Genomic DNA, 16,955 nt, shown 5'->3' on the forward strand with positions numbered 1-16,955 from the left:
AAAAGCATTTTAGATGGCTGTTAGTCCATTGTCTTATGCAGCACTACCTGCCCTGACATACCCAGGGATTTTACAAGTGCCCTCCTAGGCACATTTATTTGCTTCCATTACTGCTGAAGAACCACAATTACACAATTGCAAAATCCTAAAGAGTGACTCAATAGCAGTGTCAGTTCACAAAAAGGCAAACTACTGCAAAAAGCCCTAACCATTTGTTTATTTGAACTTATCTGCAACCCACAAGCAGCACAATATTACTTTGTAACTCATAACAGGCAGTAGATCAACTCTGAAAGGAATGTACAGTCAGCTTTCTAAAGACTTCTACAAAACGCCTGGAACATTTTAATAACTTAATTCTGACTTAGAGAAATCTTTAATTAACACAGCATTTAGAAAGCATTTTCAGAACAATCTGGAATCCTGTGGAATGTGTTAAGGCCTCCAAGGAAGCCTGTTCTGCCTGAGCTGAGATCAGTCATGACTTGGAAAGCAGCAGTCAGAAGAAGGCAGCATCATCCAAACCTGAACACACAGTTTATCTGCTGTGTTGGTATCTGCCTCCAGGATCCCCCCTGCCACTCTTCTATCACTTCATTTGAGGAATTTGCCCTGCTTTTTCCACAAAGATGGCATTACCCAAATCACAGCCATACAGGACTTGACTTACAAGAATTAACTGCTGCTTACTTTTGCACCAGCAAGCCACTGCTAATCCATGCTCCAGCAAAAAAGCAAGTGAATTAGGTCAAGGGAGCTTAAGTGTTGCACAGCACCTTATATCCACAGCTCAGACAGCACCTCCTCTCCCACAAGCAAGAGCCGACAACAGTAAGTCAAGTCCAGATGGCCAAAGGGTCTTTGTCTGGACACCAATGAACTTTCATTTACTCTTTAAAGAAGGCTTATGTCTTGAACTGACTTATCAAGTACTTATTTAGAAGAGATTATACCCTGCTGGATGCTGTTTTGTAACTTCTTTCAACTATAACCTTTCCAAAGCACAGCCAACCCCCTTCTAGCAATAGAAATGTTGATAGAATTAGATGGAGCAGCAAAGCTACAGCAGAGACACCTTTCTCTTTCTGAAAGCTGCCCATCCAACCCATGCCACTGTTTCTGGAAGGTGCCTTACACTGTAAGAGACCAAAACACCTCAGTGTTTACAGTTTGCTATACATACACAAAAATGTTTACAGGACAGACATTTCCTTTCAAGCTGCAGACCTGCAGAGCAATTCTGTCACATGAAAGCAAGAGAGGGGACACACAACCATCACCTCAGAGTGCTGCTTTAGTGCAGCCACCATCACCTGCACACCGATCTGCTGAGCCAGAACCCAGATCCCATCCTGGAGCTGGGTGGGAGCCTTGGGAGCTAATACTCAACCCCACAGACTTGAAACATCCCCCTTGCTGACTCCACAGTGAAAAAACTAAAGCCACTCAGGCAATTCCATTAACACAGATCAGGAGTTATGTCAAGCACTGTGTCAGATCCACAGGATGCCAGCTTCTAGCACACAGCCCATCAGCTTTCCTAGAGTTAGTGCCAAGTGTTTGCCCATCACAGCCCACTCTGTTGGCTGGGTTTGGGATTAGGATGCTGCCTGAGGAGCAGATGAAGAAAGGGACATTTCTAAATCCCTCTGGAAAGCTGTTCTGCAGTATGTTTGCTAAAGAGCCTGTTTGATGCTTCCACTGTTCTGGCTGCAGATGACAGAAATCTCTGACACACTTGCCATGGATCCCCAAGCCATTCTGCAGACCAGCAAGGAGGGAATTTTCATAACAAACTGAAGCCAAGATTACTTTGAACCACAAAGGACACTTAAAACTCAAGGAGCTTCAAGAAAATAGGTGATATCTTTGCAACTGCTGTCTCTCCCTCCCTGCTTTTTCAAGTATTTCTTAATCTTAAGATCTTTTGGAGGAGGTTCACTGTTACACAAAGAGTTCAGCCTCATTAGGTACTAAGCAGAATTGCTAAAGTCAACATTAAATGCATAAACCCAGACATGCAATTAAAACCTCGGATTACATTTCATTAAATTTTAAGAGTACACCATAACCCATCAGTTTTCAGGGTCTTGTCTGCCAACCAGTCTCCTCTTCTGAGGAGCTGCTGAGAGGTTTTAGAGGCTTTAGAAGCTTTTCACCCTGCGATTTCAAACAAGATCCAGGTGCATGATCTGATCTCATTATTTAAATCCTGACCCTTCTTGCTGACTGCACAGAGCCACAGCAGGCTGCACACACGCTGAATGGTGATGTGCTACAGGCTGCTCCTGTTTAGGAAGGCAGAAGAGAATCCTAACTGCATAATCCAGCAGCACTGAGCACAAGCCCAAACTCATTCATGTTAAGCTGACAAAGTTCCTAAGCAGGATGGAAGGAAATTTCCTTTTCCACCTCCTGAGCAGAGATCACTGCAGATGATGAACAAGTCCACAGTAACATCACAACACTTCACCAAGAGCCACAGCTTTCACCACCCCTCCAGCAGAAAGAAAAAAAAACCCAGACTGTATCTGCAGACACAATGTGAGTCCATTTCAAATGGATCCAACTTCCACAAGAACAACATTTTGCTGAAGACATCGTGCCATTGTGTGGCTGTGACTCCCAAATGAGGTAAGCTGGTGCTCCTCTTAAATGTTTAGACCTTTAACAATTGTAAGGAAGCACAAAGATTAACTATAATCAATGTTTCAAAGTCAGTTCCTTTCACAGCTCTGAAAAACCAAGAAAGAGGAAACTGGATCCATGAATCTCATGCCTGATCCAGCAGATTCAAGTACAAAACAATTAGAGAACTTGGAGACACCACATATCAGACTGAAAACACCAAGATCTTTAAACACTGGATTCAGTCACCAGTGAAAATCCAGATGTCCCTTTCAGATATCCATGCAGTACTGGCAACACAGTACAAAATCTAATTATTGCACTGCTGAGAAGCTCCTTTTCTCTTTTTTTTGTACAAGTACCAGCAAACACTCCAATTTTTAAGATATTTTCTACAGAGCAAATTTAGGAAAGGAAAATAAATATATACTTTCAGTTTGGGTTACTTTATGGGAAACAGTCTGCCTTTGGGTGCTTTATTTTCTCCTTGCAGACTTCTGACTAGGCCTCCTGTGTGCTACAGAAATACATATCAAATCTCATGAAGCCTTCACATTTCCCTAAAGGGCCCAAATAATTTAATTCTGTTTTTCCAGTTATCTCAAGAGTTATTCAAAAGCAAGAATTTCACAGGTTTTTTAGCAAAAAAAAAACAGATCTAAAGTAGCTTTAAAAACACTTAAATATGAGGGAAAACTGCCAAAAAAAAGTCTAAATCAGGTAAATCACAGGTGTAGTGAGCTGAAGACAGTTATTTTATGACTTGCATTTAATTGAATATTGCTTGGCTTCTTGCATTATTTCTCTAAATATTAATAGTCAAACATCTATTTTGCAGCAGCAGTCTAATTTTGATATCAGGTAATTCTATGTAGCAATCTAATATATTCTTTTTCCAGTTTTCAGGGATTCTCTAACCTATTCTGACTTCCCCTAATACAAGTTGTGTTGAGCTGCTCTGACAAAAACATTTCAGAGGGGAAAACAAGCAGTTTTCATAAACAAATACTGGCAAAGTTCAAGTACAGGCATCAACTGTGATAAAGGGAACAGAGCATTTTCATTTTGTTCCCATTTATGTTGAATAGCAAAAATTTTGGAGCACTCCAACGTAAGTGACAAGATATGAAAAACAGGGTGAGGCAGCAGAACATTTTTACAGCACTTGACTGATGACTAACCTATGATGTCAAGGGCTAAATATACAAGAAACTTGAAAATCACAAGGCTGTGCATCTTGCAGCTCAACTTCAGCTTTGTGTTTCCCACACTGGGGTCTGTGTCCTTGAGTGAGGTCTGTGGGCACTTTCACATCCCATTAAAACATCTGGGTATGCCAGGCTTTTCACCTGGCTTCTCCAGGTGTACATTTATTTACAGTGGTGCCTCTATATTGCACACAAATCACTTGTAGCTGTTTGCACGCTTTGGTGCCTGCACAGAACACAGATATTTGTTATTTTGGATGGTCAAAGCAGGGAGGCTGTAGTGACTGCACTGCAGCTGTTGAGTGAAAGCTGTCAGTGATCCTGAAGAAGGGCAGCAGGGCTCCATCCTCCTCCTCTTCCCTCCAGCCCAGGAGTTGGAACAAAGCACCCAGAGTCCCACGTGGCTGGTGCAGAACTTGGGGCTGAGAGCTCTGACCCCAGCATCCTCCACAAGGTGGTCAATGCCAAGGATGGCTCTGGGGGGAGAAGGAGCTGACAAATCCCAAACCCAAACATGAGCACACACCTCATGGGCTTGACTGGCAAGAATTCTGGAGCCAGGATGTCAGGTCTGGAGAGACTCAGCTGGTTTCTGAGGATCATCCTCTGCCTCAGCCCTTAAATCCACAGAATCGCAGAAAGGGGTGGCTGCCAAAGTCTCTCACTTCCTGAGGTTTCCAGTTCACCCTGAGCATACAAATACCTGCATTATCTAACACCTGCATAATGCAAACACTGATCGATTCAAAGGGAAAACAGTTTTCTACACGAAGGAGAAATTAAGAGGAACACAGAGAGGAAGACAGCAGTCATCCTCTCAGTTAAACCTCAGTGATTTGGAAGACAGACTGTCAGCTACATACAGACATCCCTAAAAATAACTCTTTTCCATTCCTACCCTAAACCCGACCCATAAACCGCTACATTTCTCACGTTCTGTCCATTCAGCTTTTTCTTCACACAACCATATTTCTTCCACTTCATCCTGCAGCACTGGTCCCACTAATCACTGACATATGCTCCAGCCCAGAGTATTTCCTCTGGCATGCTCTAAAAAGAAGCACTGTCACCAGAGCAATATAAGTGCTGGCAAATATGGTCTGTCAGGTTTTGTTTTCAAGGACTATAAAAATAGACTTCACTGCATTAGGCTTGAGAACTCATACCCTCTAGAAATAATTTCTAAAACAAGTTTTCACATGACTTGTTATTGTTTTCAAGTATCCAGAGAGAAAAATCTGTTCTTTTCTATTTAATTTCACATCTTCAGGTTAAGCCAATATTTGAGTTCTGCTACACAACTGACAATTCCCAGTTAATTTATCAGCAATGCCAGTGCTCTCTGCTCACATATTCATGACAATTCATACCTTCTCAGATGCATTTCTACCAGGAGCAGCCACTTACTATAAAAATATCAGCACTTGAAAAGCCACAAACCATCAGTTGTTTCCTCAGCTTAGGCCTTTCACCCAAGATGACCAGTGTAAATTTATGCTGATAACAGCTCTGGCCAAAATGCACAGAAAAGGATGTTGGCACAGATTGAGGTTCAAAACACTTTCTTGTTAGTCTGCAATTGCTTTGCCAAGGACCCTTTTTCTGTAATCAGCAGGCCCAAGTTCCTATTTGCAGAAAATATGACAGTACAATGAATGAAAACTTGTTATGTTTTTAATTTAACAGATTTTACACAGATTCTCTGCAGCAGTCAAAATCAAGGACAGCAAGTAGGACCTTCACATGTTGCAGATAAGACTTTTCCCATCTTCCATTAGCACAGCACACAATTCATATCCGAAGATCAGAAACAATCTGGGGCACAATGGGTCAAGAATCACGTTTCCAAAAATCAGCTGCAACAGCAACAATGATAACCTGGAATAGTTCTCTGGTCTCCATACACATAATCAGATACAATTCTGCCAGTTTCTACACTGAAATTCCAGGTCTTCCAATACTTGGCAGATATTTTTGCAGTTTACTTCCATGCCCTCAGTACCAAGCAAGCAAAATAATCTTGAGAAATCTCACTCCAAACACTTTAACAGTACCAATAGAACTTCTTCACTGCTGCAAATAAGACCTGTGAGCAGACGCTGGTTTTCTGAAGGGAGATTTTTTCCTAGGCTAAATTAGTACCTTGAATCAGTTTCCAAAACAGCCACACACATTAAAAAAATAGGCAGCATGCAGCAGCAAGATATCCATAGGAGTTTTAAATATTTCTGACACAGTAAGCCACAGCCTGAGAATCAAAGGGAAGTGACAGCCCAGAGTGTATTTGGTAGATCAGCAAAACCAACATGCACAGGAGTGGAAAAAAGGAGTTATTCCTTCTTACTTGGCTATCACACATAAAACACTGGCAACAGGCCACCAGGGAGATAAATGAGAACACAGAAGATAATCACAGGGTTCACTTCTTTTTGAGATCCTGAACAAGCCTGTTACACAGTGGCTAACATGGACTGACAGGCTAAATTTAAGTGACCTTCTGTAATGTTACAAAAAATTACTTCCTTGCCCAATGAAAGCCTTTTACAACATCATTATGTCTGTATTTATCTAGTTTTTGGGGTTCTGATTTTCTTTAGTGATGGAATATATTTTGCTTGTATTTATCTGAGCTGAAATTACAGTCTCTAAAGAGAGCCACTTCCAAGGAAGCAAAGTGAAGATTAAAGTCAGTCTGAGCAGAAGTGAAGGAGCTGCTTACTCTTTTAAAAATATTATAAAAAACCCCAGAAAACAAACAAAAAGAAATCTTATGGGATGCCAGTCCTGGTTGTGGTTATTTTTATACCATACCCTAGATCAAAGTCACTAAGACTCTTATTTTTCAAAGGAACATCATACTCTAAGACATCTTTGAAAACTTTGGTCTAAGTGTTAAGAACACTCAAACTCTGTTTCACCTGTTTTATTTATTAAGAAACACCTCATGCTTACTAATCCCTGTGAACATTTCTTCTTTGGACTCCATCTGAAGGCTGGGAAACATTAGGGAAGCTCAAGAAGGAAAAAAAACCAAACTACTTCTTTGCCATCATGGAGAAAAATTGTTTTCTTGCTAGTGTGATGAACTAGGTAAAAGCAACCTCCCAAATTAATATGAACACAAATAAAGGCAAATTACAGAAAAACAAGCCTATGTGATCTTCCACTGAGAAAAAAAAAAAGACTGGCTACTAGGGGATTTTAAATATTAGGTCTTCTGAATAATCATAAGCAGACAGAGAATGAAATGACTTTGCTTTGAAAAGTCACCTTAGCTTGCACACATAGCTGCAAGCAAAGGATTTCAGGCTTTAGGGATCAAGCAGAGCAGAACTTTTCATAGCAACTTAAGCTTGTAAAAAAGGCCCAGTTGTTCAGGAGGGCTGAAGCAAGGCAGCTCTGTGTGGAGGAGGGACAGCTGACCATGTTTACAGATACGATCTGGTGAAGTCCCAAAACATCACAAGACCTTGACTAACAAAGACAAAATGCCAATCTAACCAGATTTTTTGAAAGGGAGAGTATTCAAACAAGAAATTCCATGCATCCAGAAAATTAAAATTCTTGCAGGAGACAGACTGATTTACTGTTATTCTGTGAATCTTTTACATTTATGACCAAATAGTTCTGCAGCAGGAAGACAGGTTTCATTTACAGGCATCCAAGTTTAAGACACGAGTCCTTTTTGTTTGAAATTAACCCCTTTGCAGGTCATTATTTTAGTAAACAGCTGCATTTTCTGGGTATTTAAAAAAAAATTCCAATGAGCCTTTTGGAAACCTCACTTCAGCAGTTGCCTTGTGATCTGCAACCACAAAGAACAGGACAAGTTCTCTCTTTGAAAGCCACATGAGGGAAAAGTGTCAGGTCACTGTTAGATCAGCTACACATGGCACACACATGAGAAATACACATTAGTGGTGAGGGGAGATGCTTTGATCAGAAATTAGTTACCTCTGGGCAGAAGCAATTTGCAGCCTAAAAGGGAAGGATTTCAGCATTCACTGTTTTCAAAGACAGGTTTTAGAAGTTGCTTTCTGCTGCTTGTGCTAATTGCAAAGGAAAAGGGTATTAAAGCTGAGAAATTAATAAGTAGTTGAGACTGGAAGACACAGTCATCTTATTTGGTGACATTAAGAGTGAGCTTCTCCACCAAGCTGGGCAGCAAAACACAGTCAAGCCTTCGTAGACACCATCCTCCTTCCCTTCCTTTGCTTTCTATTTCTGGCCAAAGAAAGAATCAAAATATCCACATGAGTTACGTGAGTTTGCTTAAAACAGGGTTTCCATTTTAAACCCTCGAGTTTTCTGAATGTACTCGTGAGGGACACGATTTGCAGTAGAGCTGGCAGCCTGTGTTTCCAGAAAATGACAGAGGGACTAAATAAAACCTTTTTATTCTTGTGAGCTACACAAGACATGCCATTAATGGCCATCAGCTTTAGGAAGATAACTTAGCAAAGTGGGAAGGCATGAAGCAGTATCAGAGGAAACTGTGAGTGGGACAGGAGAGATTTTGTTTGTAATAAAATCAACAACTTTTCTGCTGAAGCAAGTTTCTCCCTTGGATATTGGTTGCACCAGAGCACCACTGATGCTCCACTGTAATTGTGGTTTAAAAGCCTTAATTATAGATATATGCTCTAGGGAGCTCTCTTATAACCTAGAGCTAAGATTAGAGAAAATGGAGGAACTGCAAAAGGGAAGAGAGGTAATTATTTAGAAAGAAAAGCAAACTTAAGGACCAAAAAATGGAAGACCTCCCTTCTTTGAAGCTGCAAGTTAAAGCTTTATCAAGTTTATACAAAGAACAATAAGGAGACATGTCAAACAACTCATTTCTTGTATTTTAGGGGGTGCAGAGCTGCCAGCAGATCTCAGACACAGTAGAAGTTACTCTTCTACCCAGGCATTTGAAAAGGAGGACTGCCTGGCAACTCTTTGTGCTCGTATTGATTTACTGATCTGTAGCTTTCTCCAATCGTTTGCCAGACCCTGTAAATCTAACAAAAGAGGCAGAGTCTGACAAGTTAGCCATAATTTGATATCCACTACTACTTATATTCTTAACAAAGCTGTGTAGATAAACACTCTACTCCTTGTTGCCTATCCATCACCCATGCAGGATAACACAAATGCAGGAAATGCCACCACGGGTGTTGGTTACACTGATAAAAAAGATACCATTGCCACTGAGAGGCCAGGCTTCATGTGGAATAAAGCAGCACCAGCAGCACTTACTGGCTCCCTGAGCTGTAAGAAGTCATGACCTGAAGGGAAAACCACAAGCACACTCTTCAAGAGATAACAGAGAATAAGGAAGCTTTTTCACCATCACCAAGACAAAAGGCAATCTGAAAGCAGAACATGAATTTTTAAAATTAGAAAGAGGGGGCTATTATCCCTGGTTTGGAAATTAAGCATCACACTGTTACACTTTTGAAAATGACTCAGGCACCAGAATTTGCTCAGGAGTCTGTGAAACATGATAAACAAATTCACACTATCCCTGAACTGCTAAAAATCCTCACCGACAGCTTTTGGTTCTGCAAACAATCTGGGGCCTGAAGGCAGGATAGAATGTCATTTATACAACTCTCCAGAAGCAGAGGAATCCCAGGCCAAGCTGTATCTAGAAGGAATATGCAAGTGGCCAAACTGCACTAGGACTGACCAAAATCCTTCTGTCCAGGGACAGGAGATCAGGTTAAGATAAAGTGCAAATGTCAGGCAGAAAGGCTATTCCTGATTTGATTTCAGAATAGGAACAAAGAGCAAATTAAATTAACAGAAAGTAACTATTCCCAATCTAGCTCAGTCTGATTGAAGCAACATTTAAATAATATTTAAATGAATGACTGTTAAAATAATTATTAAGGTCTGCTTTCCATCACAGCAGACAGTTTTTAATCCATTCAGCCTTTCCAGTTTTCTATACACAGTGATCCAGGAAAAAAAATAAATCTACACACACACTCAGGTCACTTGACCTGAGGGGACTTGTAACTAGTAAAAAATTTCATATTCACAAAGTCACTGCAGCCACCTCTCTCCCTGAGTGTACACAGAATTGTGCTACTACTGAACAGAAGCTGAACTGTTAACTCCAGTTACTCTACAGAGTTAACAGGATGGAAGCATGAAGCAGAGAAAGAGAGTGTCCTCTGATGGCAAATATCACAGCAGCTTTGTTTCCACGAGCATTTACACCATTTACAGCACTTCCACCCTGCTGAACACCAGGGAACTCAGCACACTGCACTCCGGTTGACGTGCATTCCATAAAAACCCACCACTGACAGCTCCACTAAAACCTACCCAATAACAAGCTCGCAGGTTGAAATGGCTGCTTTCATGGGCAATCAAAACAAATTCCTGCAGCACAATTTTTCTTCTACTGATATTTCCAGCACACAGCAGAATCCTTCCTACCCACTCTGAATGCACCCCACCAGCTCTGCACTTCCCAGAAGGAAGCTGCAGGCTGCCTGCCTTCACCTGCCATTGGAAAAGGCTGAAACAAACAGGAGCAGCATGCAGATTTGTTTTAACACCTGGATACAACTTCCTGAAACTTAGACAGGGTCTGTTCCTACACAGTGTAAACAAGGTTACAGCTGGCTCCACAAGGAAGCAAATACAGAGTGACAGGAAGGGAAACTGCAGCTCTTTACCTTTTACCTGTATTCAAACAGGGAGTGGAAGGTGGCACTGTTTAACAAAGTCTGGTTGATAACATTTTTCTGCCTAATTTCACCAACCCTCCTCACTGGTAATAAGTAACTTCCTGTTAGTTTTTCAGTCCTCTTAAGTCAAATACCTTGTAATTGTCTGCCAGGAAATCTACAACTGTGGTTGCTCTTAAATCAGCTGTCTCTTGCAACTTGATTCATATTCTTTCAGCAAAAGCACACAGCTCTGGAGATCACCACATGATTGTGGTTTTCACCAGTGATCTAAAGCACAGTCCAGATGCCAGGAGCCAAAAAGTTTTGCAGTAGAACTCTTCCTACCACGAAGAAAGGTCACCATTGCAGCAATTAAGTGCATATGGAGCATGTTTGAACAGTGAAACTTTTCCAATAACACAAAGACCTGCTTGATGATGAAGAACAAAGTATAATCAACCTTTTATTTTCACACAGCATAGGAGACCTACAATACAGCCCATTTGTTCATTCAGCTCTGTGTTGCTATTACAGCAAAGATCACCACAATGAGACCTGGAGTGAAGGCCACTGAAAGGTCCAGTTTCTTTATAAGCATATTTCCAAATTTTACTTTGAACTTTACAGCTGTGAGATGGTTTAGTCACTTCACTTCAGCTCCCTTTGCCAATCCCAAGCGCAGGCCACACTTACCAAGCTCAGGAAACCCTGCTTATTTTACAAGTGCACTCACTGAAGTGATAAACTTCAGAGTAGCCCAAATTCCATCACTCACTCCTCAATTAAAACAGGCTTGCTCAGCTGTAGCACTTGCACTCCAGTCCTTAGATGCCACTATACTTACAAAAACAAGCTTTTCAAAGTTTCCCTTTACATCAGCTGATGAGTGCCTGGCAAACACAGCTGCCAACACAGCAGTGCCCCAGACAGGAGCAGCAGCAAGGTCTAGGACACGCCAGTCTGCCAGAGGAACCTGTGAAGTACAGCAAGCTGCTTGTCCAATTCCCTTCTGGCTGGCAGAGAGCAGAACAGGTGTTCCTCTAATTTTTCCCAAACCCTTCTCCTCCCTCCCCAGCCTGTTGTTTAACAGGCTCCCCCTTCTTTATTAGTTTTTGCCAACCACACCACAATGCTGACAAACCTTGACAAGCTCACAGCTGCCCCCAGGTCAGAACAGCAAATCCCATCCTCTTCCTCAGCAGAGGAGGACACGAGCAGCATCACTCCCCACTCCGTCATCACCAGGGCTGCATTTTCAGCCATGCTGGCTGGAAACTTTAGGCTCAATAGCACTAAACCCGAAGTTTATCACCCCAAACTTTCCAAGAGCAGCACCCTCCCGAGGTATTTTTCAATCCCAAGTTTGCAGCTGGTTTCTCACTGCCAAGGAAGCAGCAGGAGGGTGTACCCCACATCACTCCAGCCGGCCGGCAGCAGAGGGCACCACACAATCACCGATGTGATTTATACACTTCCATCATGCTCCCAAGTTAATTTATAGAGCACAAATTACTGCTACAACAAGCTACAGGGCGACTCCATAAAGCATTCATCATATCAGATAAAAACGCACTGCCACGAAAGGCAGCTAATTTGCTACAGTGCTTTCAGCCAGCAATTCAAAGAAAAACCTTCCAGCTTAGTATCTCTCTGAGCTCAAAAGCCACATTCCCAGAACAGCAGGTTTCACACAGTGCAGATCTCCAGCCTAACCACAGAAGAGCAGAGCAGCAGCTCTGCAGAGCGTTGAAAGCCACATAAACACTTGCATTAGCCCAAACATAAGCCACCAGCCCACAGCCTAACTCATCCAGGGCTTACACACTGCAAAGCTACATCCACATCAATTAAACATTTGGGCTGAGGATGCTCAGCAGCCTCTGAGGCAGACAGCAGAGATCCAAGAGACAAAAGGAATAGGTGCATTCCTTCTGCTTCTTCCTACCCCCACACCCACAGATCGTATGTTTTTACTTATTGAATAGTTGTTAAAAAAAGAAAAAGATGAATCTACAGAAAAGTCAATCTGCATTCCGTGAGCACACTGAGACACACGTAGTGATGAGCAAACAGCACAGTCACGAAGTCAAGGCAGCTTCTAAGCTGTCAGCAGAAACACTTCAGTACCACGATGCCACCAGCCCCATTTAATGCCAGACCTGTTACACAGCCCAGGAAAAAAGGACTTCCCAGATCATCTCCTCTGCTGAGCGCTGCACAGAGTGACAGAGGCCACTTCTGAGCACACAGCAGTTAAGCGAGGACTAACTCAGAGCTTCAGCTCTTCTAAGGAGATCTGCAGCACGACCTTGAGGCCAAGACCTTGATGACTTCTCTCCATCTCCCCTCTGTGGAGGGAGAAACACCCACAGAGCTGCAAAAGAACAAACCCAAAGGCAGCGGAAAGAGCAGATACCTCACCCTCCTTATTAAAGCAAGACACTATTTTCAGCCACCATAATGTTTCCCCTGAACATGTAAATACAGAAGCAATTAGCTGCCTAGGCACTTCCGCAGAAACCATTTAGAATAATCTTCCCTAGAATATATTTACATCATTTCTGATTGCTTAATTTTCTGATACATTTGTTTTGGGCACTAGAAAGATTAAATAAAGCCAAATCACCTATAGTGATGCATATTGCCATGTTACTGAAGGTAACATGCAGCACAGACAGACAACAAAAACTCCTGGGTGGTTTCTAACTTCAAAATTGTAGCAATACGACAAGGTTCTAGGAATTGCTTTATAGCTTTAATTCAGCTGTTTCTTAAAACCTTTTTCCCTCTTCTGCTTTTACTCTGAGGGATAAAACTACTGACTGAAACAGCAGACACCATTTAAAGAGAAAGAATGAGCCTGGACAGAGATTTCATTGAAAAGCTCAATTCTGAAGTACATAGGAAATGTCCTCAATTCAAAGATTAGCCTGCACAAAAAGGCAAATTAAAGCCAGAAACAGAAGAAAATCTTTTCTGACTGCTCTGAATATATTTTTTCATTATATTCCTTCCTATCATCTGGAGTTTTTTGTATTAAGAAGTCAGCTCTTTCGAAAGGCTTCAAGAACAAGCAGACAAACAGCATATTCATTTACAAGCTGGAAGTTGATTATTAAGTACAAAACCCATGAATGCTTGTCGGGACCAAGGAAGGGAGGCTGAAACCATTGATTGTGAGGATGCCCAAAAACTCTCTGCAGTCAGCTAGCAGATACCTCTATGACAACAGTAAAACAAACCCACACAACTAAACAGAAGAACAAAATCACATTTGAGTTGTTTTTATTCTGCTTCATCTGAAATTATTTTTACCAAGACAGCCTGTTGTCCTTAAGGCTATGTTTTCCCTTGCTCAGTGTAACTGGAGCTATCATTGCAGAGCCAAATCATTCAAAAAATAAGCCCATAACACAAACATATCTTCACTCACAGACCCCCTGCAGCCCATAACTCCACGTTAATTAGAGTGGAAGATGAAGCCTTCAGCCTAAAACCCAGCAACTGTGATTTACACAAGTGCAGAGAGGTTTTACTGCGAATTTTCCTGCGAGCTGCACAGGCGTTTCCTGCCCAGCTCCACACACCATCAAAACAAAAGCAGATCTCAAATCACTGACAGCTGCCATACTTTACAGAGACATAAAGAAAAATGGAGCAGGCATTGTGTACAACACAGGCAGCTCAGGAGAGCTGAATGCCGAGAACACTGCAAGGACACAGAAATCAGCAGAGATGCTGCCTGGCTTGCATCTACCCAAAACCTACAGTACAAGGACAATTTTGGAAGACTAAAACCATAAAAGCCAACTTGCCACTTTGATGCCTCCTAAGAATAATTACCAACTTTCTCCTCGTTACCTCTGGAGGACACATGATTTTACAAAGATCATTTCTCCCTAACACATGAAGCTGTGGAGCAGGGCTTGGCTTTTACCAGTCATGCAAAATAGATTCCCTGCATCCCACAGAAATACAAGCATAAGGCAGCAACATCAGGAACTCCAGGCATGTAATGATCACTGTGTGATCAAGTCAGAAGGACTTCTGCGCAGATTTGAGGATCTGCTGCAAATTTATGTTTTACGACAGGCAACAGCTGATCCCTTTCCCCAACAGCATGGGACATAAGAATGGTTTTATCCAGACTTACACTGAAAAGCTTGAATTTGAAAAAGCATTTCTTGGGGGAAAGAAGAGCTCAGTCCCAGTTTGAGTACAGCTCTTTGAGAGCCTTCTCTCCCTCAGAGCAGAAATTGTCACAGCAGGTTTCTCCACCTTTACGGTGCCGTTACAGCAGGAAGTCTCCAAGGAGGAAAAGACTTAGACGACTAAGAGTTTTAAGTGGTTTTGAACAAGCGGAGCCTTTTAGAGTGGCAGCTGAACTGATAGTTACACAATGACATTTCAAGCTTTCAAGTCCCAATCATTCTTAATGGCACAAAGCTAAAACCCAGAAGGGGACAAAGCTATTACACAGCCGAAAGTACGTGCAGCTAAACTGTGCTTCCAAACGTCTAATTTGGGTGATCCAGCCTTCCTGACTCACACCCTGCACAGACAGGTTGGCTGTTAAATGTACTACTACACCAGTGGGACAAGAAAGGAACGCAGCCATGTGTTGCAACATCCTCAGGCCACATATCCGGCGGGCATCCTCTGCCTCTCAGGAAGAGTTATCCGCTTCTCTCTTCCCAAAGGAGCATCGCTGCACTGACATAATCCGCAAGCTCCACCTGGTACTCTCGGCGAGCCCTCGCCCTGAGCTCTGCGGGGACGCGGAGTAACAGGTGATGTTTGCTTCCCACACCTCCCGAGGCAGGGGAACAGAAATGCCACGGAGGCACACCCTTGGGAAACGGGACTGCCGTTCTTTTCTGTGCACGGGTGGGACGAGCTCCCCTGCCTCGCTCCTTGGCGCAAGGAGCAGAGACCTTGCTTTATTCCCTTACCGCGCTCAGCCAGCCAAAGGCAAGGAGACCCTCCCGTCCGCGCACATTGCCAAGAAAGTACTGGCGCTCCCCCTCCAACACAGGATACATAAACCAGCTCCTTCCCGGGGAGCACAGCAGCCCACCCCGGCTCCCCTCCCTTGCCCCCTCCTCGTATGGGGGCGGCTGCCGCTCCTCGCTGCCCTCTGCCTTGGGAGGGGTCGCGCCCAGCCCCGCCCAACAGCGGCTCCCTCGGGGACCCCGACCCCTGGGGAGCCCCCGACCCCCGCCCGGGGGCTCCCACAGGAACCCCCGACCCTCACCCAGCGGCTCCCACAGGAACCTTCCCGACCCTCGCACAGCGGTTCTCACAGGAAGCCCCCCGATCCTCGCCCAGCGGTTCTCACCGGAGCCCCCCCGATCCTCGCCCAGCGGCTCCCACCGGAGCCCCCCCGATCCTCGCCCAGCGGCTCCCACCGGAGCCCCCCGAACCTCGCCCAGTGGCTCTCACCGCCACCCCCGGCACACCCGGGGCCGCTCAGCCCCCCCAGCCCCGCCACTCACCGGCGCCTCGCCGGCCGCTGCCCCCGCGGCGGCCGCCCCGTCCCCGCCGGCCGCGCCGCCGCCCTCCAGCTGCCGCTCGCGGTACAGGGACCAGAGCCCCACGTTGGGCAAGAAGACGAGGGCGGCCAGCGCCAGCCCCACCGCCTGCAGCAGCCGCTTCTGCTTCCGCCGCATCGGAGCGGCTGGCGGGAGCGGGCCGAGCGGCGGGATGGGGCTGAGGAGCCAGGCGGTGAGCAGGGAGCGCGGTCCGGCCGCCCCCGCCGCGCTCCCGGAGCGCAACTTTCGCCCGCGCTCGGCGGCGGCGCCGGGCGGCAACTCCGGCACTTCCGCTCCGCTCGCGCGGGGGGCGGGGCCACCGAGACCCCGCCCACCGCCCCGGGAGGCCCCGCCCCGCTCCCCGCTCATTACCCCGCGCTAATGACCCTCCGCTAATGACTCCCCGCTAATGACTCTCTAAGAACGGCGCTCCGAGGATGCGGCGGCACGGCGGGGTGTCTGGGCGGAGCGGGATTCGAACCGGCCGGCGGTGGGGGGGGGAGTCACGGTGGTTAATTGGCTTAAAACGCCTTAATTAGGGAGGGAGCCCTGAGGTGGGAGCGGGGACTGGGAGAAGCGGAGCGGTCCGAAGGGTGAGGGCTGCAAATGCTCCCCAAAGGGCTGGAGTTCGCCCCAGGGGCTCGGAATAACCGGGGGACAACAAGCCAGTCCAGGGATGGAGATCCATCCCCATCCCTGGTTCGCATTAAAGAACAACGCTGTTTAGCCGGATGGCAATTAAGCGGCTTTAACTATAATGGAAACTACATGATTCAGAGGCAGGGGATAGCGTTTGAAGGGTGTTTTTAGGGAAAAAAGGAATGGCGGCAGAGCTTTCCCAGGAATAGGGAGCGGATCCGTTTCCTCCGTTTCCCGGCGCTCGGGAGGATGCTCTGCCAGCACAGCAGCCGCGAGGCTCG

At 44.8% G+C, this 16,955-nt stretch overlaps 1 protein-coding gene across 1 annotated transcript in view; it reads right to left on the reverse strand.

The window, feature by feature from the left end:
- The window catches only part of GALNT10 (polypeptide N-acetylgalactosaminyltransferase 10), an 87,297-nt gene extending 70,974 nt beyond the window's left edge, over positions 1 to 16,323 (reverse strand). The window contains exon 1 of the mRNA XM_064388124.1: positions 16,000 to 16,323. Coding sequence (XP_064244194.1) covers positions 16,000 to 16,173 — 174 coding nt within the window. The 5' untranslated portion in view covers positions 16,174 to 16,323. The remainder of the gene's footprint in view (positions 1 to 15,999) is intronic.
- Between the last annotated feature and the right edge of the window lie 632 nt (positions 16,324 to 16,955).

This window comes from Passer domesticus, chromosome 13 (assembly GCF_036417665.1).
Source record: "Passer domesticus isolate bPasDom1 chromosome 13, bPasDom1.hap1, whole genome shotgun sequence".
NCBI lineage: Eukaryota > Metazoa > Chordata > Aves > Passeriformes > Passeridae > Passer > Passer domesticus.